Genomic DNA, 27,608 nt, shown 5'->3' on the forward strand with positions numbered 1-27,608 from the left:
AGTGACATTAAGCAAGCTGTGAAGGGCCGTTATCTTCCCCCATCTCATGAATCTATTAAGATGAACGAGTTCTTCAACCTCAAGCAGCTTAGCTTAACCTTGGAGGAATACTACTCAAAATTTGTCACACTTGGCAAATATGCTCCACCTATGTCGATCACTCAACAAGTGGCCCGATTTTGCCAAGGGCTGAATGAACCTTTGGATTCTCGCCTTGAAGCAATGAGGCCAACTACCTTACAAGATGCTCTTACCCGAGCCAAACCTCTGGCTAAAGAAGTAAAGAGTGGTCAAGCAAAGAAGAGAGTCTATCCTGAGTCTAACCCAAGGGGGCGCCTTCAGAGGAATTACCAATCGAATTTCCGCCACAACACTATTGGTCAGTACCCCAATAATTTTGTCCCCCGCAGTTATGCTAATTCCACTTCAGAATCCTATGGGGACCAAAGGTGCTTTTATTGCAATGAAGTTGGCCACTTTCGGAATGAATGCCCCAAACTTGCAAAACCCTCTCTCAATCCTAGTGTTATTGCTGCTCCACAAGGCGGCCGGGTAGTTCAAGGTCGTGGGATTCCTAATAATCGCCAGGCTGGACGAGGTGGTGGTAGACGTGGTAGAGGTCGTGGAGTGACTGCCCGTGTCTGCTCTATGATTGGTGAACCAACTTTAGAGATGGAAGAAGAAGAGCAAGCCACCATTCATGCAGCTATAGAACATCAAGGACCTAATCAGCAGTTTTCTGTTATCCAAGCTCCGGCTACTTATCAAGGTAGATCTTTCCAGCTTTTGGTTGATTGTGGTAGTACGCATTCATTTCTTTCTCCAAAATGCTTGCGTAAGTTACAGTTAGATCAAAAACCAGCCCAAGCAATGATTGTTGAGTTAGCTAGTGGAAAAGAAGAAGTATCCCGACATTGTGTGAGAGATCTTGAATTTGAATTGGATGGTGAATCAACCCATGGGTATTTCAGAAGCTTACCATTAGGGATTTATGATGGAATCCTTGGTATGGATTGGTTAATTGCAAACAATGCTGACATTCACTGTGCTGAAGGAAACATCACCTTTAAGAATAGTCAAGGACAGGTAGTATCAGCCCAGGGAAAAACAGGTAAACCCAAATTTCATTTGGTCAAAGCTAATCGCCTTCTTAAGGGAGTCCGCAAGGGTCAACAGATCTTCCTTGTCAAACTCAACAAGGTAGAAGAAAGCAACCCAGATTTAGAACCCTCTTGGCTCCAGGAGTTTTCAGATATCTTTCCAGAGGAACTTACAAAACTACCCCCATCTCGAGAAGTAGATCATGAGATTGAGTTAATCCCTGGGACTGAATCAGTTTCAAGGAGACCTTACAAAATGTCTCTTCCTGAAGCCATAGAGCTCAAGGAACAACTTAGGCAGCTCATTGAGCAAGGATTCATTCGCCCTAGTAATTCCCCATGGGGAGCGCCTGTTCTTTTCCTGAGAAAGAAGGATGGCACGCTTCGTCTTTGTATTGACTACCGAGGCCTAAACAAGGTCACTGTCAAAAACAAATACCCCATTCCTCGCATCGACGAACTTCTTGACAGACTTTATGGATCCAACGTTTTCTCCAAGATGGATTTAAGGTCTGGCTACTATCAAATTAGGATCAAGGAATCAGATATCTCCAAAACCGCTTTCAATACCCGCTATGGCCACTATGAATTTACAGTCATGCCATTCGGATTAACCAATGCTCCCGCCACCTTCAACCGCCTGATGCAGGATATCTTCCGACCCTACTTGGATGAATTTGTCCTTGTCTTCTTTGATGACATCTTGGTCTATTCTCAGTCAAAAGAGGAACATGAGGAGCATGTACGCAAAGTATTGCAAATACTGCGCGAACATAAGCTCTATGCCAAGAAAAGCAAATGTACCTTCTTCACTTCCCAAATTGAATATCTAGGGTTCATTGTCTCCTCAAAGGGCATCTCAGTAGACCCTGCCAAAGTCAAGGATATATTGGAATGGCCACCCCCTAGGACAGTCAAAGAAATCCGTGGGTTTCTAGGCATCACAGGATGGTATAGGATATTCATCAAGGATTATGCCAAGATAGCCGCACCCTTAACTGATCTCCTCAAGAAGGAATGTAAGATAGTATGGCTACCAATCCACCAAATCAGTTTTAGCCAACTTAAGACTATCCTCACCTCAGCACCAGTTCTGAAGCTCCCTGACTTCACCAAAGAGTTTGAGGTTGTCACTGATGCTAGTGGCCTTGCACTTGGTGGTGTCTTAATTCAAGAAGGAAGGCCTGTGGCTTACACTTCTCGTAAGGTTAAATCCTATGAAGTCAATTATGCCACCCATGATTTGGAACTCCTTGCAGTTGTTCATTGTTTCAAGTTATGGAGACACTATCTCCTAGGCCGTAAGTTTCTGCTTGTAACTGACCACCAGAGCTTAAAGTGGATATTCACCCAGCCCAATCTCAACATGAGGCAAAGGAGGTGGATTGAGATTCTGCAAGAGTTTGATTTTGATATCAAATTTCGTCCTGGAAAGGATAATGTTGTAGCAGATGCCCTCAGTCGCAAGTCCTTCCTAAGTGCAATCTCTATGCCAAATAATCCCGTCCTAGAGAAGGTAAAGCAAGTTTCACTTCATGACCCTGATTACCAAAAGCTAGTAAGCCTAGTTCACAAGGAGGCACCCACAGAAAAGGAAATTATATTGATCAAGGGATACACCCTCGATGATGAATGCCTCTACTTCATGCATAGGTTATGTATTCCCAAAGATCTTGCACTGAAGAAGATGATCTTGTTTGAAGCTCATGATAGCCCCGTAGATAGCAGGACACCCAGGTTATGCAAAAACCTTGAATGCCTTAAGGAGAAGTTACTTTTGGCCTGGAATGAAGAGAGATATCCTTCAATACATCAGACAATGCCTTTCATGTCAAAGGATTAAAGCTGAAAGAATCAAAATGCCCGGGAAACTCCAACCTCTGGACATTCCTCAGATGAAGTGGGAATGTATCAGTATGGATTTTGTCACAAGTCTTCCCACAACACAAGGAGGGTATGATTCTATTTTAGTAGTTGTGGATATGCTTACCAAAGTGACCCATATTATCCCAGTAAAGAAGACATTTAAATCTTCTGATATTGCCCGCCTTTTCATCAAGGAAATCTTTAGGCTTCATGGATTGCCAAAAAGAATAGTCAGTGACCGGGACTCTGACTTCACTTCAAAGTTCTGGACATCATTATTCCAGGCTATTGGAACACAACTTTGTTTCAGTACAGCTTACCACCCAGAAACAGATGGTCAAACTGAGAGAGTTAATCAGGTTATAGAAGACATCCTGAGAGCCTATTGTGGGCGTGAACCAAAGAAGTGGATTCAGTATCTCCCTCTAGTGGAATTCTCTTACAATACATCCTATCACCAAAGCATAGGGATGTCACCATTCAAAGCTCTTTATGGCCAGGAATGTTTGTCTCCCTTAAATTTCTCCGACCCCGCACTAAAGATTGAAGCCTCCAGGATAATGCTTGAAGAAATGGACGAACAAACCAAAGCTATTCGTAAGGATATTAAAGCCGCCCAGGATCGACAGAAGCATTATGCTGATACCAAAAGATCTAAAAGAATTTTTCAGCAAGGAGACAAAGTTTTTCTTCGAGTGCGGCCAAAGAGAAGTTCTTTATCTCTTGGAAAATTTAGGAAACTGAGTCCAAGGTATTGTGGGCCTTATGAAGTCATCAAATGTTTGGGAAAACATGCCTACAAACTTCGCCTCCCAACCCACCTCAAAATCCATGATGTATTCCATGTAAGCTTACTAAAGCCATATGTGCCTCATCCTGATCATGTTCTTGATGATGAACTAATTGTAATGCCAACTCAGGGAGTCCTTGAAATGAGACCTAATAGAATCATCGACTCTAGAGAAAGAGTGCTTCGCAATAGAATCCTTAGGGAACATTTAGTGGAATGGAAAGATTACCCTGAGGAGGATGCCACTTGGGAGGAAGAGTCAACCCTCCAAAAGAATTACCCAGAGTTCATGCCGAGATGAGGACATCTCGAGTTCTTTTAGTAGGGAAGGATGTAACATACCCATTGTAAATAACAATGTACTTGCTTCAGAGTTGAAAAATATAACTTAGTTTGTCATTTTTACGATCAAAAAACTTCTATTTTTGGAAAATGAGCCATTTTTACTTAGAAATTTGTAATTTTGAATCCAAATTTGAAATCTACGCGTAATTTTACGCTTAAAATAGTTTTTTCTGAACTAAAAACGGGCACCCGGAATGGGTTTAATTAAGCTTTTAAGCCTTTAATCTGTGAACTTCCGACCAAAAATAGTAACTATCCAAGCGTCTAATCAACGAACGGAACACGCCCCCATGGTCAAGGGGCAAGGCCAGACATTTCCGTCAAAAAATATTTTTTGACCCCCCCGGACGACGGCGGCCGGCCGGCGTGGGCCCCACCACGGGCGCCGCCCGTGAAAAAAACCGACAATCCGCCCGGGACACCTAAGCGTGTACACGACCTAGACGCACCCTCCAGCACACCCCTACACGTACCCCCTCCTCCCAGAACCCTCTATCCACAGGTGTCGCGCTCTCTCTCTCTTGGAGACACCTCCACCCCCATGTGTCAACACTTTCTCTCTCCTCGAGACACCTCCACCCCTAGGTGTCTCACGCCCACACTCTCTCCCGGACACCTACACCACCCAGGTGTCACCTTCCCGCACCCGGACGTCCACCCTCCAGCACCTATAAAAGGACCCTCCCAGCCCCCTTCTCCAGACAAGCCCCCAGCAAGCCCCTACGCGCAAGCCCTCTCTCAAGCTCTAGGACATGTCCTACACTCTTCTCCCCCCCCATGTGAATAGACTTAAAGTGTGCCTCTCCTCCAACCCTTGCCTTACTCTTCCCTAGGCCTCCCTAGACGTACACTCTTCTCAAGAGCTCTCCAAGTTAAGAACACCCTCTCAATTCCCCCCCCCCCCCCCATATGCGGCGACTTAAACTTAGGCTAAGAGGTCGTTCCTGCCCATAAGCCCAACAAGCTTTTCCTACCCCAAACGGACTCCGTTTTCGAATCCGTTTGAACCAGTAGAATTCTCTCTTTTCTCTCCACGCTCCCAACCTCTTATATTCACCTCGTTTTCTCTCTATCCTCTTAAAACTCTAGTGCTCCTATGGCGCCGAAACGCCGTCGAATTGAGGAACCACGTGCTGCCCAAGGAGGGAATGAAGCGAATCGCGTCCCTGCAATCGACTTCGCCCCTCTTGAAGTGAATAGGCATGAAAACGATAAGCAAGTTGGTCATTTAACAAGTTTAAGTAAAATTCTCTCTTATGAAGCTTAATGCAAAGATTCGAAATAATAGGAAAGGAACCAAGGTTAAACCCCTAGTATAGATGGCCTAAAGTACCTTATGGTTACTCTTAAGTAAAGTTATAGGAAAATAATCTTGCTTTTGAATCATTGTCTTTCCAAAACGATGGTTTTTGTTAATGTGTGAATTCATTGGATAAAGGCTATGTCTCTTTTTATTGAATATACAGCTGGTTTATTGCTAACATGCAGGTACAGCTTCTCCCCCCCCTTAGCTAGCTCCGTGCTTGCCTGTGTAGCCGGGCAGAGGATATAGCGAGGCCGGGAGTCGGCCCAGGGCAATCCCCTCCTATGCCACTGGGAATTGGTTTTCACCACCAGGGTGATGTATATATGCTGCCTAGTTCTGTGGGTCCAGGCTAGTGCGGTGACTTAACCCCCACCTCATGAGGAGACGTCCCCTCCGAAGAGCGAGAGGGTTTGGTACAAGCGTCAATACCTGAGGAGGTGACAGGACAGCTTGGCCCTCGTCGGCTGGCTGACGACGAGGGGAGACGGTCCGTGAGGTTTACCTAGCTGGTTGAGGCTGGAAGATCGAATTCTAGATCATCGATGTGGTTGTGGTTGTGGTTGTGACTGTGATTGGATTGTGGTTATGGTTATGGTTTGGACATGAAGTTTGGATTGGGATATCGGCCCGGTTTCAGGGTCTTTGTAAATATTTTTCACTGTAAGTATGCTCGTTGATTTCAATGTTGTGCTAAGGAAGATTTTCTTTAAGGAATCAAGTGTAATTAATTAACAAAGGAATTTGTTTTTAAGTGTTTCACAGTGTGGTAGGACTTAATTAGGAAACAATTGAACGGGTGAGTGTGTGGAAAGTGGGAGAATGGATGCCCTGACGGTACCATTCTAAGGATGGGTGGACCCGATCAGTCGGGTAGCTTTCTACTAGTCGTAACCTACGATACTTAGGGAATAGTAGAGTCACGAACAAGACTTGTTTTAGGGGACCGAGCCAGCGGCCGTGCCTCATGAATACGGGGGAAAAAGGCGTTGGCTTCCTTGAACCAAGTGTGGGTCTTGTTCCATCTCCATGCACGTTTCGAGCTGGGGATTAGAATTTTCTTTAGGATGACTACGCTTCCCTTGCGAGATAGAGTTAGGTCCGTCCGTTTGCTCGTAACCTCGCATTTCTACGAGATCGAGGTGACGTCAATCGGAAAACAACATGAGACTTGACCGCCTATCAAAAGGATTCCCCCGCCCTATGGGTCGGGGGCCTTACAATCCCTAAGGAAAGCATATGAATATGACGATTTGGCTACCTACGTATATATATGCACCAATGCTCCTAGCCAGCCAATAGTACTGCTGTCGGCCACTTGTACCCCATTGCCATGTCATTGTCGCCACCATCATCATTACCACATGGCAATGCCATGTGTCCTCTGCGCTATCCAACTCTGCCTATCGATTGCTATTTGATGTCCGACTATGCCCTGCATACTCGTAGGTGTGTCACATTCTCCCCTACTTGCATCACAACTGTCCTCAACTACATGGCCTCTTGATAAGCTCTCAACAATGGGCGAGACTCGTCCTTGTGTTAACTGATCCTCATCAAACTAGACCGCTTGCTAGATTGGGTAGCTCTTGAACTTGAGGAGATATTGGCGCTGATTTTGACGAGATCCCTGCTAATATTGGTGCAAAGCAACCTGCTCTAGTGCTAAGACCTCCTATAATCCTCCGTCATCCACCAACTCGGGTTCATCCTCATTCGGCAAAGCGCTCAGCTCGGGCCCATGATACTCTATAAGCTTGCTCGAATGAAACACCGGATGCATTCTCCGATGGCTTAGTAACTCCAGCTTGAAGACTACATCACTAAGCTTCTTGATAATCTTGAATGGGCCTTTCTTCGGAGCTAGTTTGGAAGCAACTTTCCCGAATTGTTTTAGCCTTTGCTTCATGATCTTCAAATAAACCCAATCTCCTTCTTTGAATGTACTATCCCGACGATATTTGTAAGCCTCGCAGACTTGCTTTGTTTGTGCCTTCCACATTTCTTCCCAAACTTGTCGCAATAGCTGGCCCAAATCCTCAACCACCTGGTCTACACCATAGTTCCATGTGCAAGTTTCGAGAGCTCGGGTCATCGTGTTAATAACCGGATGACCATATACCACCTCAAAGGGAGCCTTCTTGGTCGATGCTTGCACTGTATCATTGATGGCATGCTCCACCAATGGCAAGAACTCCTCCCAAAGAGTTTGATGCTCCTGACAATAGCACTGCAACATCGTGATCATAGTCTTGTTCATGCTCTCGGTCTAGCCGTTTGTCTAGGGATGAAAGACAGTACTCAACTGTAACTTCATCCCCAAACCATAGAACAAGGCCCTCCAAAAACCTTTAGTGAATTTTGGATCCCTGTCTAAGATGATCCTCTTTGGAAGTCCATGTAAGCAAAACACCTCTCAGATTAAAAGTTTGCCACCTCCTAAGCATCTACATCCGACTTGCAAGGAATAAGGTGGGTTTGCTTACTCAACCGATCAACAACTGTAAGAATACAATCATTCTAGAATCTCCGGCTCTTCGACAATCCAACCACAAAGTCCATAGAAATGTCCTCCCATGGCAACTCTCGAAGTGGCAATGGGTGAAGCTTACCGGCAACTTTCTTGGTGTCTGGCTCATCGCATGCCTTGCGTAGAAGCACTTGACGGAAATCACCACCCTTGACGACACAAAGTCAATCCTTGTGGTTCAACCACCCATCTCGAATGGTGTATTCTAATGAAGAAATGCTATGCACGCATTTGCTCCAAGGTTTCTTGAAATCTGGGCCCTCAGCATACATCACCTTTGTCAGCATGAAATAATCACTATGGCAACTCTCCACGGTGTGCACCAAATGTGACCTTCGACTCAACGCGTCAGCTACCTCATTCTCCTTACCAAGCAAATAATCAATTTGAAAGGTATACTGATGTCACATGCACTCTGCATTGTAGTGCATGGTGACAAACTGACTCATCATCAGCAATGCAACATTTGTACAGTATTAGTTCCATTCAGGATGATATTTGTCGTACGTCGTGACCCCATTGTATATCCTCAGTCCGGGATAAGTCAGGCACGAGCTACGTAGGTCATTCTCAGCCATAGTCAGTCAGTCAGTCAGTCTAAGTACCTTAACCCACTTAAAGAGACACATCCATGCATATACAGTCAGTAGAAACCTTAGGGTTTGCATCAGAAAGCATCTTGCATATTGCACATCATTCATGCATAACATCTAGACCATTGCACGAACCTCAGACAGCATCCAGGATTTATCTAGTATTTTTCTGGTAATTTTCCCATCATTTTCAGCATTTTTCACATCATTTATGCATTATTTATGGACATGAGCAGTCGGCCAGCTCTGTAGCCAGCCGACTGGCTCATGCAACCCATATAAATAGAGCCATTGCATGATCATTTAGTCATTCATCATATTCAGCAAGAGAGACATCAAGCGCTTACCATCCTCAGCCCCAGGAGCATAGGCGATTGCAGTTTCAGCCATCTCTCTTCAACGTTTGTCTCCTACAGCCCTAGGCGCCTCAAACGCATGAGCATTCAGCCATCTACATCAGTAAAACGCAGCAGTTCAGCATTCAGCCTTCAGTCCATCTTGCATTTTCTGCATCCATACAGTTTTCAGCGTTCATTCATTCATCGTTTTGCTTCAGCCACTTGGTAAAGGTAAAACGCAGCATTCTCATTCATTTACAGCATTCATATACAGTCTAGAACAGTCCCAAACAGCCCCTCTCTCAACCCTCGCTTTGCATACCTCCCTCATACCACTGGGAAGAGTGCATGGGCTCGAGATTGGACAACTTTGGTACTTCTACAGCAGTGCACAGTTCAGCCCAACACTTGGTCTTCAGAGATCTTGCGTTTGGCTTATCGTCAATCACACCGTCAATCTCTTTAAAGATAATAAAGCAAATACTATCTCGGTAACAGGATAGGGGGCCCTTCAGTGGGTAATTCGGGACCCCATACGGTGTATGGTTCTCATCTCTCTCTCATATCTCTCTAAAGTTTGAAGTATTAAACTGGATTGCTAAACTCACGAAACTCAGGATACAGAAGACCGTGTGAGCATTTGTGTGACAGGATCCTCCAATACGAAGACTTCCGCTGCATATTACATTGGTATCAGATTCAGCTTGCACACACACACACCGTATCCTAGCGTGAGGGCATCCTTGGATGCTCAAATTACGTTGCGGCACGACCACCGACTTCAGCATCATGTCTACAGAGGAGAGTACTCATCAACCGGAAGACGTCTCCCCCGAAGGAGACCTTGCTCTTCCGTCTACCATAGACACCATAGCTCTTCTTAGAGCTAAGAACCAACTGCTCATGGAGCGTCTCCAACTCTTGGAGGCAGCAGCAGCACGCCCTCCTCCGCCTCCAGCAGCACCCAACTACATCTCCCTCTTCTTTCAGATGGAACAACAAAGAGAGAGGACGAGGCCCAAAGGAGAGAAGAAAAAGCAAAAGTAGAAGCTAGAAAGCAGCAAGAAAGAGCAGAAAGACGGGACTACGAGGAAGCCCAACAAGAAGACCGGCGTCAGGTTGAACTGTCGGGAGCACCAACGAGAGCTCGATCGAGAACGTATGTTACTTGAGCACCAAATGGAAGAGGAGGCCATTCATCTTAGATACCAGCACCTCTCTTCAGCATCCCATGTCTCAGGTGCCACCAGCCAGCAGTCCGCAACATCAACTACCGTCATTCGAAGTCAACTTAATTTCAGTAAGTATGATGGTAAGTGTGATCATTTAGCAGTAAATCAGTTTATTCATCAATTTATTGCTCATTTTCCATTAGCTAGGATCACAGATCCTCAGGATAGAGTCCACGTAGCGGCTCCCCATCTCATTGGTGAGACAGTCACTTGGTGGCAGCATTGGTCTAATCTCTATACAGACCAGACCACAGGTGTCACAGCGTTCAGCTGGGATACCTTTGTCCATGACCTGAAGACTAGATTCCTCCCGCCCCAGTACATGACCGGTCTGGCAGATGAGTTCTATGGACTCAGACAGAGCGGATCCCCAGTGTTTCAGTTTTCCGGAAAGGTTATCACTTTAGCACAATAGTTAGGGTTATCTGCACAGACCCAGATGGAGCAATTCATTCGTGGATTGGATCCTAACATTCGGTTCGCTGTTCGTAACTTTGAACCTAGTACATATGACCGGGCTTTGACTCTCGCTCAAAATGAAGAAATGAAGATGAACGGAGGCAAGCCCAAGCAGTCATCTCAGTCCAATACCAAACCCCAGCAACAGCAATCCACTATATAGCCAGGGAAAGGTAACGCATCTTCTAAAGATGCTAAGGACGGCAGTAATAGCTCCAGTTCAGGGGGTAAGAAAGAGAAATAATCTAAGCCTAAGAAAACCCCCAATGAAAAGGCTAAAGCAGGCATTACTGGAGGTTATCTTCCTCCAGAGGAGCAAAAGAAGTATCAGTCAAAAAATAGATGTTTTTTCTGTCACATCATAGGGCATGGTAAGAAGGATTGCCACAAATGGCAAGCAGAAGGCCTTAGAAGCACCTGTATTAAAGTTAGCATCATGGGACGAACCTTTCGAGGTCATCACCGATGCCAACAATGTAGCCATAGCAGTCCTCTAGCAGGGCAATAGACCCGTGGCATATTACAGTAGAAAGTTGGATGTCGCCGAAAAGAATTATTCGATATATGACAAGGAGCTTTTGGGTGTGATCACAGCACTCAAACATTGGAAGCCTTTTCTTTATGGACAGGTTTTCACAGTGAAAACAGACCACCAAGCACTTAAGTGGCTTCAAACTATGCCAAGTGCCCAGTGGAGTGATCGACAGGCCGCCAGGTGGAGTCAAATCTTCCAACAGTTTGGAGGAATGATTAAATATATCCCTGGTAAGCATAACCCAGTAGCAGATGCTCTTAGTCGAAAGGCCAGTATCCAGGCAGTCCAAGAATCTACCATTCTCGAAATCACGGGGAAGGACTTAGATAGTATGAAAGACCAATATGTCGACTCCCCTGAGTTTGGTACTCAGTACAGTTTGGCCCTCAATTCTGAGCTTGGCCACTATTCAATACAGAACGGTTGGTTGTTCTATAAGAACCGTCTCTGTGTTACTCGGGAAAAGCGTTCCGCTCTTATCCACGACGCCCATGACTCCTTAGTTGGAGGACATAGGGGTATCAACAGTACCCTCGAGAAATTAGAACGGTCCTTTTATTGGCCAAAGATGAGGCATGATGTCTATGCACATGTACAAGCCTGTAAGATTTGTCAAAAAGTCAAGGTTCCACATACAAAGAAGGCAGGTTATTCCCGACGGACCTTTCATCGACATATCTATGGACTTTGTAGGGCCTCTACCAGCATCCACCGGATCCCGTAACACTCAGTGTTTTACTATTGTGGATCGCTTTAGTAAATTCTGCATACTCATCCCATGCAAGCATACGGCCACAGCCGAGGACGTAGCCCGTCTGTTTCTCAAGTATTGGTATCGAGTTTGTGGTTTGCCTAGCACCATAACATCAGATAGAGATTCCAAGTTTACCTCGCATTTCTGGAGGGCATTATTCGAAAACTTCGGAACTAAGTTGCAGTTGTCTAGTGCATTCCATCCGCAGACGGATGGCCAAACAGAAATTTATAACTAGTTGGTCTTTGATGTTCTCAAGTCATACTGTCATGACCAGCAGTCCAAATGGGAACATTATCTTCCATTGGTCCAAGCTATCTTGAACAACACTCATTCATCCAGTGTCGGACGAACTCCATATGAAGCAGCCTTTGGTCACCGTTTTTCTTCTCTTTTGACGAGAATGGTGTCTCCATCTTTAGAGGCTAATAAAACCACGGAAGCATTTTCCGAGATCATTGAGTCAGTCAAGGACCGCTTGACCAAAGCTCAGGAAGCATATAGCAGACAGGCGAATAAGTCTAGACGAGATGTCCACTTCAAGGAAGGGGATTGGGTCTATTTGCGTATCATGAAACAGAGATTGAAACAAGTGGACAAACGTTGTCCCAAGCTTTCATTCCGTAGTTTTGGCCTTTTTCCAATAGTTAAGAAGTTAAGTCATGTCTCCATGAAGTTAAAGTTGCCTACCAGTTGGACAATGCATGATGTTTTCCATGTTTCTTGGCTAAAACCATATGTTGGTCCAGAAGTGTTTGATATTTCAGATGAACAGCATCCAGATGTGGTAAACGAAGCAGAAGTCATTGAGCCCGAGCACATCCTTCTTCTTCGTTGGAAGCATGGTTCCGGTCGACGGATATGTCAATTCTATACGAAATTCCGAGATCGAGGTACCCACGAAGCCGTATGGCTAGACGAGGAGTTCTTCCAAGAGTACCCCCAGTTGTTGGCGGACTACTTGGAAGCCATGAACCTGCTCGCAAGCTAAGCAAGAGGAAATGTCACATGCACTCTGCACTGCAGAGCATGGTAACAAACTGGGGGTACTCTTGGAGATCGAGGTACCCACGAAGCCGTATGGCTAGACGAGGAGTTCTTCCAAGAGTACCCCCAGTTGTTGGCGGACTACTTGGAAGCCATGAACCTGCTCCCAAGCTAAGCAAGAGGGAATGTCACATGCACTCTGCACTGCAGAGCATGGTAACAAACTGGCTCATCATCAGCAGTGCAACATTTGTACAGTATTAGTTCCATTCAGGACGATATCTATCGTACGCCGTGACCCCATTGTATATCCTCAGTCCAGGATAAGTCAGGCACGAGCTACGTAGGTCATTCTCAGCCATAGTCAATCAGTCAATCAGTCAGTCTAAGTCCCTTAACCCACTTAAAGAGACACATTCATGCATATACAGTCAGTAGAAACCTTAGGGTTTGCATCGGAAAGCATCCTGCATATTGCACATCATTCATGCATAGCATCTAGACCATTGCAGGAATCTCAAACAGCATCCAAGATTTATCTAGTATTTTTCTGGTAATTTTTCCATCATTTTCAGCATTCATTCATTCATCGTTTTGCTCCAGCCACTTGGTAAAGGTAAAACGCAGCATTCTCATTCATTTACAGCATTCATATTGTAAGATTCCTCCCCCAACCCCCTTTTTGATGTCTAGTATCTTCCCCTGTAATCAATCCCTCTTCAGAAATATAAAGACCTTGTTTCTAACTGTTTTAACCTAGAGAGAGAAAATATTCTAGAGAAAGAATATTCAGATTTTGAATATTTTTAGATAGAAAAATATCTCACCTTATTAAAATGAATTCCCCTGAAACAGAAATTCAGAAAGAATTTTTCAATGTGCAATTGGAATTAATTGGAAATAGGTATAAAAGACCTTAGCCTAAGGGCCTAGATTTTCAGAAATTTTTGGATTATGGTCCAATTAAGGTTCCTATGGACCAATAGCATCAATCCATGTGTAGGGAGGAGATAAATCCAATTTGTAAAAGAAGATACCCAAAAATGAGTAAATGCTCACATAAGATAAAGAGTTGAAAATGTACAAGGTTTATTAGTAAAAAACTATGAGCAATATTAAAAATATGAGATATTTTAGGTATCCAAAAATGAGTAAATGCTCACATAAGATGAAGAGTTGAAAATGTACAAAGTTTATTAGTAAAAAACTATGAGCAATATTAAAAATATGAGATATTTTGGGTATAATGATTCCATTTTGACACATATGTAAGGAAAGGGAGTTCTTTAAAGGAGGCGCATATTTCACATAAGATGAAGAGTTGAAAATGTACAAGGTTTATTAGTAAAAAACTATGAGCAATATTAAAAATATGAGATATTTGGGTATAATGATTCCATTTTGACACATATGTAAGGAAGGGGAGTTCTTTAAAGGAGGTGCATTCTTTACATGCTTGAATGAGTTTTAAACTCATAAAAATTGAGATATTTCATCTCTCCTCTCTCCTCTCTCCTCATTCAAGTCTAGTTCCAAAAAGTTAGCTTAACTGACCTAAAAATGGTCAAAAAGTGACCAAACTGACTTGAAAAATTCTAGAATCAGTTTGTTTGGTTAGGAGCTCAATTTTTCCTATAAATAGAAGCCTTCCCTTGTTGAAAAAAATATAGTGTCTTATGCTTTGTTACTCTACTCCACCTAAGCCAAGAACTGTGAATTCTTTAATAATTCACTAGTTTTTGACACTTCTCTCTTTCTTCAATTCCCATTGGTGGCTCCATCAACATACTAAACCAATTGATTGGTTGGGGGCCTCTACCGTGAATAAAGAATCAAGCAAATTGTAAGGTAAGTATGGTGAATTTTGATCTTTTTTATAATTTCTCAATGTTTCTCTCTTCTCAACCCCTCTCAAGCTTGAGAAGCTTAATTGGTATGATTTTTGAATGCTATTGAAGTTAATTGATTAATGATAGTAAAGAATTACATAAATTTTCATTTATGTTTAATTCTAATGGTTTTTTTTCTCTCTCACTTAAGAAATAGTCATACTCATGACCCATTCTTAATCCAAAGGAAGCTTTTCATAAAGCTTTTTCCTAATCCAAGATTAATCTATGCTTAAGAACAAATTAATGATTTTTTTATCTATGTTTTTAGTTTATGATTATTTTTTATTTAATCCATTAAGGGTTAATGATCCTATTAGGGATCATTCTAATCATTCCCTTAAAGATAAGCCTTATCTTTTAAAATAATTGGTTATAGTAGCGGAGCTATGGCAAAATTTTTATAAAAATTTACACATAAAATAATTTCATTCAATGCATGAAAAGAGGATTTCCTACCATATTCTAAGAATTATCATCCTAGATTAATTGAAAGAATTTCATAGTAATCATGGAAAAATTAAATTTTTATATTATGCATAAAAGATAAATATTTTATTATAAAAGTGTTACTTTTAGCATAATTGAAATTCATGCATAGAGGTATGCATAAAAGATGAATATTTTATTATAAAAGTGTTACTTTTAGCATAATTGAATTTTATGCATAGAGGTATGCATAAGAGATTAATATTTTATTATAAAAGAGTTACTTTTAGCATAATTGAAATTCATGCATAGAGGTATGCATAAGAGATGAATATTTTATTATAAAAGAGTTACTTTTAGCATAATTGAATTTCATGCATAGAGGTATGCATAAGAGATGAATATTTTATTATAAAAGAGTTACTTTTAGTATAATTGAAATTCATGCATAGAGGTATGCATAAGAGATGAATATTTTATTATAAAAGAGTTACTTTTAGCATAATTGAATTTCATGCATAGAGGTATGCATAAGAGATGAATATTTTATTATAAAAGAGTTACTTTTAGCATAATTGAATTTCATGCATAGAGGTATGCATAAGAGATGAGTTAGGATGTGATAAGATGAGTTAAGAAGTGATAGGATGTGTATGGGATGAGGTAAGAAGTGTATGTGATGGGATAAGATGTATATGGGTTGTGATAGGGTGAGAATATGGATGTAAATGTGGATGTGTATGTATGGGTGTATGCATGTAGGTGTGTGTGAATGTGGATGTATGGATGTAAATGAGGATGTCGATCTAGATGCATGGATGGGATGTGGATGTATGCATGTAGATGTGAATGTAAGCATATAGATGTGGATGTATGGATGTGAATGTGCATGTAGATGTGGATGTATGGATGAGGATGCATGAATGTGCATGTAGATGTGGATATGAAAATAGATGCATGGATATAGATGTGGAATGTATGGATGTGGATGTGGATATATGTATGGATGTGAATATATGATATGTGATGTGAAGGAATCTGAAGTGATGAGATGGAAAATGATGTGATGGGATGAGTACACATATAACTGGAATGTGGAATAAGCAATGTAGATTGATGAGGGATAATGTGGAAAAATGAGAGTTAATATAGAAACTGTATTTTGTGACTGTTTGTAAATGCTGTTTGTAAATGACTGTTTTATGTCAAGAATGCTGGGAAAGCATTTTGACCATCTTGTGATTAAGGTCGTGGAGACCTAACTGATAAAGTTACAACTGCTAACGGAGAGTCAATGGAGGACGTCTCGCGTAGCAAGGTCGGTCGAGGTCTTGACCAGCCTCGGTGCGATTAAAATGGTGAGCTTCCGGTACGGTAGATGAGGGGCCAAGGAAGCGGCCTATGAGTGAAGCGCTAGGTCACCTGCGAGCGAAGGATCCTAGAGGGTGCTGACCATACGGTGCTCGGGCTCTGGGTCGCCCAGAATACCCACGCGTGCGTCGAGGAAGATATTGGAACAAGGAGTAAGAGTTGTTTTCTGAAATCGGGCATGGATCTGGTTGATTGACCTTGCTGGTCTTACAATGGATGAGTCCATGGCTCTTTATATGGATCTGTTGGTTGATCTTGCTGATCTTCAATGAGAGTCCATCTTGATAAGTGATTATATTGCCGAGTATTATGGGCTAGGAACTAAGAAACGGCTCCTGAGTGGACAAGTGGTGAGCGTCCTAGTTGCCAATGATGCCATAGATACTCTGATGAAGGAATGATGGGAAAATTAAGAATCAACCGGATAAATTGGAAGATGGTGATCAGTGATACTATGGTTTTATTAAAGGATTGTTTTAAAATTGGTTGAATCTGTGAAAAGGCAATTTCATATTGGGTGTGTAAATGGTGTGACTAGTTTTATTTTTGCATGAACTTCCGGCTAGGGGACCTTGGAACTCTTTTCCTTGGTACCCGGGACAAAACCTAACCAAATTCTTAATTGGATCCCATCACTACAGTGGTTGGGCGGTTGGCTAACCCATGGGACTGGATGGGGTTAGGCTGGACTGATGGATCCGTAAATCGAGACTCAACTTTTGTTATTACGATAGATAAAGTAAATCCCGCACAGTAATTGTTCTATGGATAGGAATCAACGGCTGTGCCTCTTGAATGGGAAAAAAAGCGTTGATCTCAATGATCCAAGTGCAAGTTTCTTCCTTGATCTGATCAAGTATCTTGAAGATGCAATTAGATCAGCTTGATCAGAAATGATCTTGACTACGTTAGAGTAAAAAGTTTTCCTGGTGGAATCTCCCGTGCTTTCCGGTAAAGGAAGTTTTTCCGGGTTCGGTTTTGGAACAACCGACGGATTAGTCTCTTATCCGGATATCCGTGGGTGAGGCCCCGAATGTGGGACCCCTGTCCCGCGCGAGAAGTGCTACTTCCGCTGCCAGTATCCTGAATCCGTTGCTCGGTGGGAACAGGGATCTTTCATATACAGTCTAGAACAGTCCCAAACAGCCCCTCTCTCAGCCCTAGCTTTGCATACCTCCCTCATACCACTGGAAAGAGTGCGTAGGCTCGAGATTGGACATCTTTGGTACTTCTACAGCAGTGCACAGTTTAGCCCAACACTTGGTCTTCAGAGGTCTTGCGTTTGGCTTATCGTCAATCACACCGTCAGTCTCTTTAAAGATAATAAAGCAAATACTATCTCGGTAACGGGATAGGGGACCCTTCAGTGGGTAATTCGGGACCCCATACGGTGTACAGTTCTCATCTCTCTCTAAAGTTTGAAGTATTAAAGTGGATTGCTAAACTCACGAAACTCAGGATACAGAAGACCGTGTGAGCATTTGTGTGACAGGATCCTCCAATACGAAGGCTTCCGCTACATATTACAACTGAGAGAGAAAATGCCACCAACGTAATTGGCAGGGAGAGGAGTCGTGCTATAATTGGGTCGACAAATATCTAAGACACTCGTGATCCGTATGGATCCGGAACTCCGAAACAAACAAATAGTGGCGCCACTTCCGAAGGGTGTGCACCACTGCAAGCAGCTCTTGGTCATATGTGGAATATTGCAACTCAGCACCATGGAGCTTTCGGCGCTCTCATAGGCAACCGTGTGCCCATGTTGTTGCGAAATTGCTCCTCCACTAGCGTCGCAAAAAACTATGAAGGGCTCATCCAAATCCCGTAACTAGAGAACAAGAGCAGATGACATAATAACTTTGACCTTCTCAAAACATGCTTGCTCAATCAAAGTCCAACAAAAGATCCGATCCTCCTTTGTAGCATCTATCAAAGGATTGGTCTCCCTAGCATAATGCTCCACAAAATGCTAATAAAAGACTATAAGGCCAAGAAATCCACGAAGCTCGTGTAGATTTTTTGGTATGGGCCACAAAACAATGGCCTCAATCTTTCTCCGGATCCATCGAGATTCCATCCTTGGATATGACATGTCCCAAAAAAGAAATTTTGACCATGAAAAACTCCGTCTTTCGAGGGTGAAGCCACAAATTATGGACATCAATCAACCGAAGGCCATTTATACATGCTTCCCATGCTCATTTTTAGTCTTGCTAACGACCAAGATATCATCCAAGACAATGAATACCCCAAGGCTGGAAGATCCGGGACATCATCCTAATGAAGGTAGTCGGGGCGTTCGTTAACACAAATGGCATCACAAGAAACTCGAACAAACCGAATGAAGTCCGGAAAGGTGTCTTCTGAATATCATCCGGATGCATGTGAACATGATGGTATCCGAATTTCAGCTCCAGCTTGCTAAACCACTTCGCCCATGCATGCTGATCCCACAAGTCATCAATGCAAGGTAGCAGGATCTTGTTTTTGATAATAAGCTTGTTGAGCGCCCGGTAGTCCACACAGACGCATACCCCGTCCTTTTGACCAAGAGGACTGGAGCTCCAAATGGTGAGGAGCTCGAATGGACCAAGTCTTTGGCCAACATTTCCTCCGGCTGTTGCTTGAGCTCTATCATCTCGAGACGACTCATCCACTATGGGGCACGAGATGGGGGCTCTGCACTAGGAATGAGATCATCTTTGGGCCATGTCTTAGGTAGACCACATTCGCATGATCATACCACCATGGGTGGCCTAGAAAAATATCCACTTGATCCAAAGGTACCACCTTGAACTTGCAACATTCATAAAACTCTCCAAGAGCCAACGAGGCATCCTCCAAGGTCTCCACAACCCGAAATTGGTTCAATTTCTTCCATTTGCTACTCATGGCGGTGGCTAGGACTACGCCAATGGTGTCCACCGTCGTAGGCAACTTCAACCGCTCAACCACACGGTCTCTAATGATGTCCTCCGATGCTCCTCCATCAAAGAGTATGGACACCGGATGTCCATGAAGCATCCCTCAGCACGTCACCGTATCATGCCGGCCGAGGACCACTAAGATCCTCCCAGACCAGTTCAAGTGAAGAGTAACTATGGTAGTAGGTACTGGTGGGAGCGGGGGGGGGAGTAGATGGGTGTATCAGTAAAGACAAGAGATGACTTCTAACACCCCCTCTCAGCTCCTGGCTGTGAAACCAACCACAAGGAGCTGGGGTGCCGCCAGAGCAAAGCCTCAGATAGCGACTCGTGAAGAGGTCCACCGTACTATCCTTCGTCGAACAAAACTCTAGCAAGATATCATCAGCAACGATCTTTTCACGAACAAAGTGCCTCTGGCTGACTCTGGGTTTCTCCAGTAAAAGCCCAATCCTGCCATGCAACCTCTGCAACCTCACAAGCAGCACCACAAGCAACCCGGTACTCTACCTCTATCGTCGACAAGGCAAAAGATGACTGCCTCTTATTGCTCCAGAAAACTGCTCCTGGGCCTGAAGTAGAACTCCTCGTGTCTGAATCTCCTCCCCAAACTGAGTCACTCCATCCGTGGAGTCATACTCCATCCATCAATCCCCCTCCTGTGTAAAAGAGATAAAGATCCTTCGCATGCTGCAGAAACCACAAGATACGCAATCCTGCCTCCCAAAGAGTCATCTGCAACCATGAGCTCAACAGCCTCATCAAGAAGCTCCTGTCCAATCTGGTATCCATCAACCAAATCAATGAACCATTTTGCTTCCGAGTCAAAGAGGCATCATACTGCTCACAAGGATCAACACCTGTTACGGTGGGAAGCCAAGTCCTGGAAACCTGCTAAAGACCACGCAAGGCCTTCTGAAACATGTTAACCACCCCCTTTGAGTCCGGAACCACTAAGCCTGGAGAATCCACCTCCTTCTGCAAGTAATCAATTGCCACTTGCCTGGCTTTCCAAGAGGTCCCCGTGGAAAGAACATCCTCATCTACAGAAGTTTCTTTGTCCCGAATGCTACGAGACATCAGAGCATAGGACTCGTAAAGTTTCCTCTGACTGACGAACACAAGAACTACCAACATCGGTACTGGAAAGTTCCTGCCAACTACTGCCATCAACTGGCAAGCTATCCTCCACCTGGTCTCAGAAAGCTTGCACCCGCAGTGTATCCACACTTAAGTGGCCATTACCAAACTGCCACTCATCACAAAACTGAGGACCTAGGAGAGAGAGTGCTAAAAGTTTGTAAACTCCATTCTCCACTCCGCCTTCCCAAACTACCTGGCATGTTGCCTTGTCCCGGAGAGCAACAAAATGCTCATCAAACTCCACCCGTACGCCAGTCTTGCAAACCTGATGCACTGACAACCAACAGATGAGAACCAAGTGTGGGAACATACAACACCTGGGAGGAATGCTTCCCCCCTTTGCCATCAGGAACTATCTCCAACCTGCCCTCACTGTGAACTGGGATAGTGGATGTATCCCCAGTAAGAATGTGACCAGAATACCTGCAGAGATCTTGTAAATCTGAACGGAGTCATGTGCCTGGAAGCACCACTGTTTAGAATCCACTCTCGAGTATCCGTAGCGGTGAGTCCTCCAACCTCCTCCCTACCCAAAGAAAATGAAACATCGGTGTCCATCACCTCCAGGTGCACAAAAGCTGGAGTCTTCACGATTGCTGCTGAGGCTTCTTCACTCTTCTCGGTGTTCCGCTTGGGACACTACCTCCAATAGTCGCCTTTCTCGCCACAATCATTACAAGTCCTTCTTTGCCTTTAGTTTCTCGCGGTCAGCGTCGGACTTCTTCTCAGAAGTCTTCTCTGATGAAGCCTTCCCTTTGCCCTTGTTACGGCCTTTCGATCGTTGGCCAGTTAAGGCCTCCGAACCTTCACCCTGTGGAGGGTTTGAGAATCTTTCCTCTTGGTCCAAGCCCATGGGCACAAGCTCCTCCCACGTGATGGTCCTGAGCCTACCACTGGTAATCAAAGACGAGTAAAATGCTGAGTATTGAGAGGGCAAATGCGACAGAAACGTTATGGCCATGTCCTCCGATGATATCTCCTTCCCGGCTTGAAGAACTTCCTGAAGAGGCTGCAACTTGTTAATATGCTCCCACATTGTCGACGACTTTGCAGGACTCATAACCCGCATCTGTACTTCCAAGGAAATCCTCTTCATGGGCGATACCCTGTCGTGAAGAGAAGCCAAATGATGCCATATACCTCTGGCCAGCGTCATATGCTTTACATGATTGATTACCTGCGGTGTGCAGTTGAGGAAGATAAATGAATGGACCCTGGCGTTGACACGATCCCACAATTGTGCCTACGCCCCTTCCTCTACCTCCAACCGTGGAACCCCAACAACGATGACATCAACAAGGTCGTAAGACTCCGGAACAGATTCCATCATAACCTTCCATATGCCGTAGTTGTTCCCGTCCAACTAACGGTCCACTGGGAACGTGGGGAGTGTCGGGATCTTCACATGTCTCTCAGCCATCTCAAGCAGATCTGCCATTGCGGGGATGTAATTGAAAAGGGTGGGTGAGTGGGAACAAAGAAGAACTTAACCTGCAAGTGGCTGTCCAGCAAATGAGCCTACCGTCCTCTTGCTTCTCTTCCCGAACAGTCCCGAACAGTCCACCAATCAGCAACACAACAGTCTCCCTCTTGCTCACACAACTCCCAAGAACTATCAAGAGCCTAGGGCTCTGATACCATGCCTGAATACGCAACGGAGATGATGACAAAATCTGGAAACACAAGAGCAAGTGCAGAAAAAACAGCAATGGAGAGAGAGAGGCGTGTAACTCTGCTATATATACACAAGAAGAATCCGGAATACAAGACAATAAATGGCAAGGGGATGTGGGGCCATTTTATATGGCCCCCAAGAAGTAGTCGGCCTACCCCACAGGCAGCCGACAGGCCTATCTCTCCACGACCAGAATCTATACCAGTCGGCCAGAACTGTGCACTGTCAGCCAGCACCAGAAAGGTGTTCACACGCAGTCGGGTACAGTCGGCCAAGATAAAGATGCGCCTGCCAGCCCAGGACAGCCCCCAGGCCACAGAAAAATGGGAAAAAATACGGGGAGTGAGGAAAAATGAGAAAAACACCTACAAGGGCGGCACACCCACAACACAAAGGCCCTGGTGTATCAGTAAAGACAGGAGATGACTTCTAACAGACAGGACCCATGACTCAACACACTTAAAAACATAAATGTTTGGAAAGTTTTAAAAACTTCCACATCTAGAATGTCGGTGAAGATGTCGTTTGCGATGCAAGCGCCAAGCTGTTGATGCTTGGCCAGTCATTTTAGGCCTAAGGGCCAGGGCACTGAACCCGTTAGGACTTCAATGTGATGATTTGAAGCTTCAATTAATCGATTTTACCCAAAATTTGGAAAAGCTCCAATTTTCGTTGACCAAGAAGTTTCAATTTGCTGCTAATTGTTTAGTGTTGCTGCAGAAAGCCCCCATTTTATTGAATGCTGGAGTGCTTAATTAGAAGATTATCACCTTGATTGTTGAAAAGCCCTGATTTTGAAATCTGAATCAGGTGCCTTGATGATGATGATGATTTGCTGCTGATGATGTCGTGGAGGAAGGTACAGCTGACATAGCACCAAGGAAGAGGTGGCTCTCAAGTTGCGACGCAAGCAGGAGCAGTAGTAGCGTGGAGATGAGGTAATGGCAATTCGTGAAGGTCGTCTAAGGCGATGGGAGGGTCACCGGCAGCATGTGGCGCACAGGCGGATGCAAGAAAGGCCCAAACAGGGCTGCTCAGCCGAACTACTAATCGCGTGGGTGTACACTGTTGTTGACATGGCGCTGGTGGGCTTGACGACATGGCGAGATGCCCAAATGGTGGGCACAGGCATGTAGGCCCGAATGGTGTGTGCGGGTCAGGGCAGCACTTCTCCAGTGTTCATAGGTGACATGGTTGAAGAGCAAGAGGCTGTTGCTACTGAAGCTGACGAGCAGCAGGTTTGTCAACGAAAGTGGGGACGTGCTCAGAGCTCAGGCAGAAGCCATTACTGTGTAGATCTGAAGGAGGCGGCTTACAGAAAATAACACACAAACAAGATGCAACAGTGGAAACAACCAGCTCTAATACCAAATGAAGGAGCAGGTTGCCCAGGTTTAGGGTTAGGCCAAAGACAATTATGGAGGGTGGTACTCCATCCTAACTAGAGAGAGAGAGAGAGAGAGAGAGAGAGAGAGAGAAGTAGATTGTAGGACTTAATAAAGCATTGATCAATGTTCTAAAGCTTACACCAAGTACATGCTTTTTGCAGGTTTAAAACCTTATCTTTTGACTCTCACAAATCACACTCACATAAAAGCACATGACACATAGCATACACTTATCTTTTCCAGTTATAAGGGGTGACCACATACACATATACATGAATAAGGCTACACACATACAAGGTTCCCTCCTAGTGGACTGGATCAGGCACTTGCTACAGTGCAAAAGACAGCGGTGTCACTGCTACTCTTGTGGAAAGCAGGGTCATTTGGCCAAGGATTGCAAGAACAACGGAAAAGCCCAAGCCACGACCAAGTTTTTAAACAAGGGCAATGATCATATACAAGATGATGACTCTCATACTTCTAATGTCCCCAAGGCTACAAAAGCCAGGGAGGATCTAGATGGTCAGCTTCTATAGTTATATAGATAGTTTCCCCCGTGTGCTTCCAGCCAGAGGAGGCTTGTGGGCGGGAGAGGGGGACTGTCTAGCCCCGACTTTTGGTGCATGGGACCATTGTGTCGGAGTTCCAAGCAAGTAAAATATCTGGCGAGACAAGTTCATTTTCATTGGATGTCTTCCAAGTCTATTGGTTGGTGTAGCAGAGATTATGGACTGGGTTCATTGTTTGAGGTTTTTTGGACGTGATGTGTTCACCGTCTACTGTTGGGGGATGATGGGAGCGGTGTTTTCCACAGACTTGTAATTCTATACCTAGAGCCAAGCAAATTTATTTGCTGTTCAGGGTGGCATTTTGTTTCGAGGAGCCAGGTTGGCAGGTGCTCTTTTCGAGGTGTATCCAATATATGCAGTACCGGAGTGTCCAAGGTTGCATCTTCATCAACTTATCTTCTTCTTCAAACTTTTGCACACTATGAGCTGCAGAGGAGGTGTTGGAATTTGTGCATCTCATTGTGACATGGGATTTGGTCTTTTATTGGACACTTGTATTTTGATTAGTCGTGGGGTAATTTACTGCTGTTGGCCAGCTACATGGGGCAAGTCGGCCAACTCCTTGATGGCAGTCGGCCAGTTCCTTGCCTCCCTATATAAGGACCTCTTCTCCACTCACTGTTAATGCAACATTCCATTCACAGGCACATATTGGCTAGTATTGCCATCGTAAAGCCTCTTGCTACACAATAAAGATGTTCATTGTCTTATGTCTCTTTCTCTCTGTCTCTCTCCCTCTCTCCTATGTTTTGCTTCCGCATGTGCAACTTTATCAAATGCTTCCTTGTCCGGGTTCAAATTAAGAACACATGAGGGACTTGTCTTGACATCTCAAACACTCCCACAGAAGGGCACCGCGACCACAAACCAGACAAGGCAAATTACAAATCATAAGGCCATGTGTCACCTCATTCCCCACCTTTATAACCCTATTGCTTCAATACATCTCTCTCTCTCTCTCTCTCTCTCTCTCTCTCTCATGGAGACATGGATTGAGATGAGAAGGGTCCCATTCTTCCGCCGTGATATACAGCCCCTCGTCGCTCTCTGCTCTCTCCATTTCCTCATGCAACCAATCAATACTTAGATCAACAAAAAGCCAAAGTCATGCCAATGATAAGTGGAATCATGCCAAAGCTTCACAAGGCAAATCATGCAATACTCACTTACCGTACCAAACATGAGAAAATTAAGATTCCCAAACAGTCAAAAGCACTCAAAGACACCAAGATATGGATCGCAGAATTGACCCCAATGCAACTCATGTAGAAGCCTATAAAATTCACCGAAGTTTGAGTAGCTCGCAAAGAAAGAAAGCAGGCAGTCTACCGCGAGGGTAGAGCTCTCATTGAAGATTACCGCACGGCGCAAACCCAAACCAAAAATTAGAACTGACTTTGAGTTGAGGTGAATGTATTTGATCTCTGGCATTGTAGCTTTTTTGATCCCTAGTAGGACTTTTCTTTGAAGCTTTTCTTTTCCTGGTCCAGAAATTTGGCTTAAGACCTTCATTGTCTTGGTATTGTGTATTTGGTCTCATAGGCCATTTTGGTCTCCCATAGACATTAATATAATTCTCTCTTTTTTTGTTTTTTCTTTTTTTGATGTGGTTCTCTCTCTCTCTCTCTCTCTCTCTCTCTCTCTCTCTCTCTCTCTCTCTGTGCATATATAAATCAGCACATCCATTTACATATGAGCATGCAACTATATCAAAAACTCTACATATGCACACATGGCTTTTTTTCTGTTTAAAGCAAGAACACTAAAAATGAACAGAGTTTAAGGTGCATGTAAATTACCAGAAGCCGCAGCACCACAAACAACGCCCCAAATCAAAGGTGCCCATGTCACAGGTTTTGTAAGCTGAAGCCTAATTTTCCACTTATTCTGCTTATGCCACAAGATAAAACTAGTAAGCTTGCAGCATTTGATTCACTAAAGATAGTTGGTATGAAAAAAAAACAGTCTCTGAGCATAAATGCTTTGGTCTGCGTTTACACAATACAGAGTCTTTTCATGCAAAAATTTACATTCACAGGACAAATGTGGAAGGCAGATTGCAAAAAGCAAACATGTTTCTCCTCATACAGTACCGTCTCTGCAGTTGCTCCCTTGATCCCAAGTAGTTGATTTAAGGCTCCACTATCATCAACCTTCCCAGGAGCAGCGTCCGGTATGTTTTGCTTCACTGCCAAAAAAACAGAATGCATGATGAGAGCTTAGCTCCATTTAAAACAGGGAAGACCCATGATACAGTGCAAGGAGAGTAATTGGTGTGTGCATATCTGCCTCTGTGTGTGTGTGTGTGCGCGCGCGCATGCTTGACATCACAAAATGAATCAAACTACCAAACGACTTACTGATATTTGTTGAACGGTTTTCAAGTCAAGATGTAATACCTTCATCGGTGCCTACATCTGCAGCCCTGGTTTTCACACAACCTGCATGATTGCACTCAACTTGTATGTTTCAATTAAAAGGTCTAAGTTCCCAACCTCATAACTCACAACCTTTTAAAGTCTCACACTCACAACCGCCACATATATACAACCATGCTTGCAGATAACCGTAAGACATGATATTTTCATTTAGAGGTCACCATTGACGTGCAAAACTAATCAAAGCTCTCTCTCTCTCTCTCTCTCCAAAAGGCAGTAGAAGAGTAGAAGTTTAGATTTACACAAATCTATCCCAATTAGAGCCCAAATGAAACGCATTAATCTCATGATGGCAACAGAGTGATGTATTGTTGGGCGATTCCAAGCAACCGTTATTGATCAAGTTAACATGTGGGTAAAAGAAGGGATAGCTAACCTCTAAAAGCGTGCTGCCGTTGCTGCTGCTGCGGTCGAGGGGGGAGTGCGAGGCGATGAAGAATGTGCTGCTTTTCCTGGTGGTGATGGTGGAAGTGGGGTGGACAAATTCTTGCAGAAGCCGCGGGCGAGGCTCGTTGCAGGTAAAGGAAGGAGCTTGGTGCCATAGCCATTTTGACACTAGTAACAGACAGTGAGACAGCCTTGTGTAGTTAGTCTTTTAGAGCCAATCGAGGTATGGATAAAAAATTTCTTGACTAAGTCTTAAAAATGCGATGTGGATGGAGAAAAAAATAAGGTATGGATGGAGAGAAGAGAAGAGAAGAGAAGGGAAGAAGAAGAGTAGAGATTTAATAATGTGAGGTGGATGAAGAAGTTTTTAATAATGGAAGAAGAGAAGAAATCTTGCATCACAAAAAAAAAAAGAAGAGAAGAAATCTTAGACAAACGCTTCACGTAGGGGAGTCGATAGAGTGATGGTCCCTAATATAGTAACGAAAAGTTGGCTCTGGTGAGGGCCATCAATATCCCTATATCCACCGATTTCTAAAATTACACATCTCCAGTAAAAA

The 27,608-nt window shown here is 44.0% G+C and overlaps 1 protein-coding gene across 2 annotated transcripts in view; it reads right to left on the bottom strand.

Annotated features, from left to right (window-relative positions):
* Positions 1-27,342, bottom strand: part of G4 (UbiA prenyltransferase family protein) — a 43,360-nt gene extending 16,018 nt beyond the window's left edge. Inside the window, exons 1-4 of one of the 2 annotated variants that reach the window (XM_086800806.1) lie at positions 27,038-27,342; positions 26,623-26,664; positions 26,317-26,411; positions 26,023-26,110 (exon numbers count right to left, since the gene is read on the bottom strand). In XM_086800806.1, the coding sequence (XP_086656932.1) occupies positions 26,023-26,110; positions 26,317-26,411; positions 26,623-26,664; positions 27,038-27,209 (397 nt within the window). In that variant the 5' untranslated portion in view covers positions 27,210-27,342. The remainder of the gene's footprint in view (positions 1-26,022; positions 26,111-26,316; positions 26,412-26,622; positions 26,665-27,037) is intronic. The other variant, XM_086800805.1, reaches the window with a different exon arrangement.
* Between the last annotated feature and the right edge of the window lie 266 nt (positions 27,343-27,608).

This window comes from Cibotium barometz, chromosome 7 (assembly GCF_041138505.1).
Source record: "Cibotium barometz isolate CiBa-2024 chromosome 7, ASM4113850v1, whole genome shotgun sequence".
In the NCBI taxonomy this organism is placed as follows: Eukaryota; Viridiplantae; Streptophyta; class Polypodiopsida; order Cyatheales; family Cibotiaceae; genus Cibotium; species Cibotium barometz.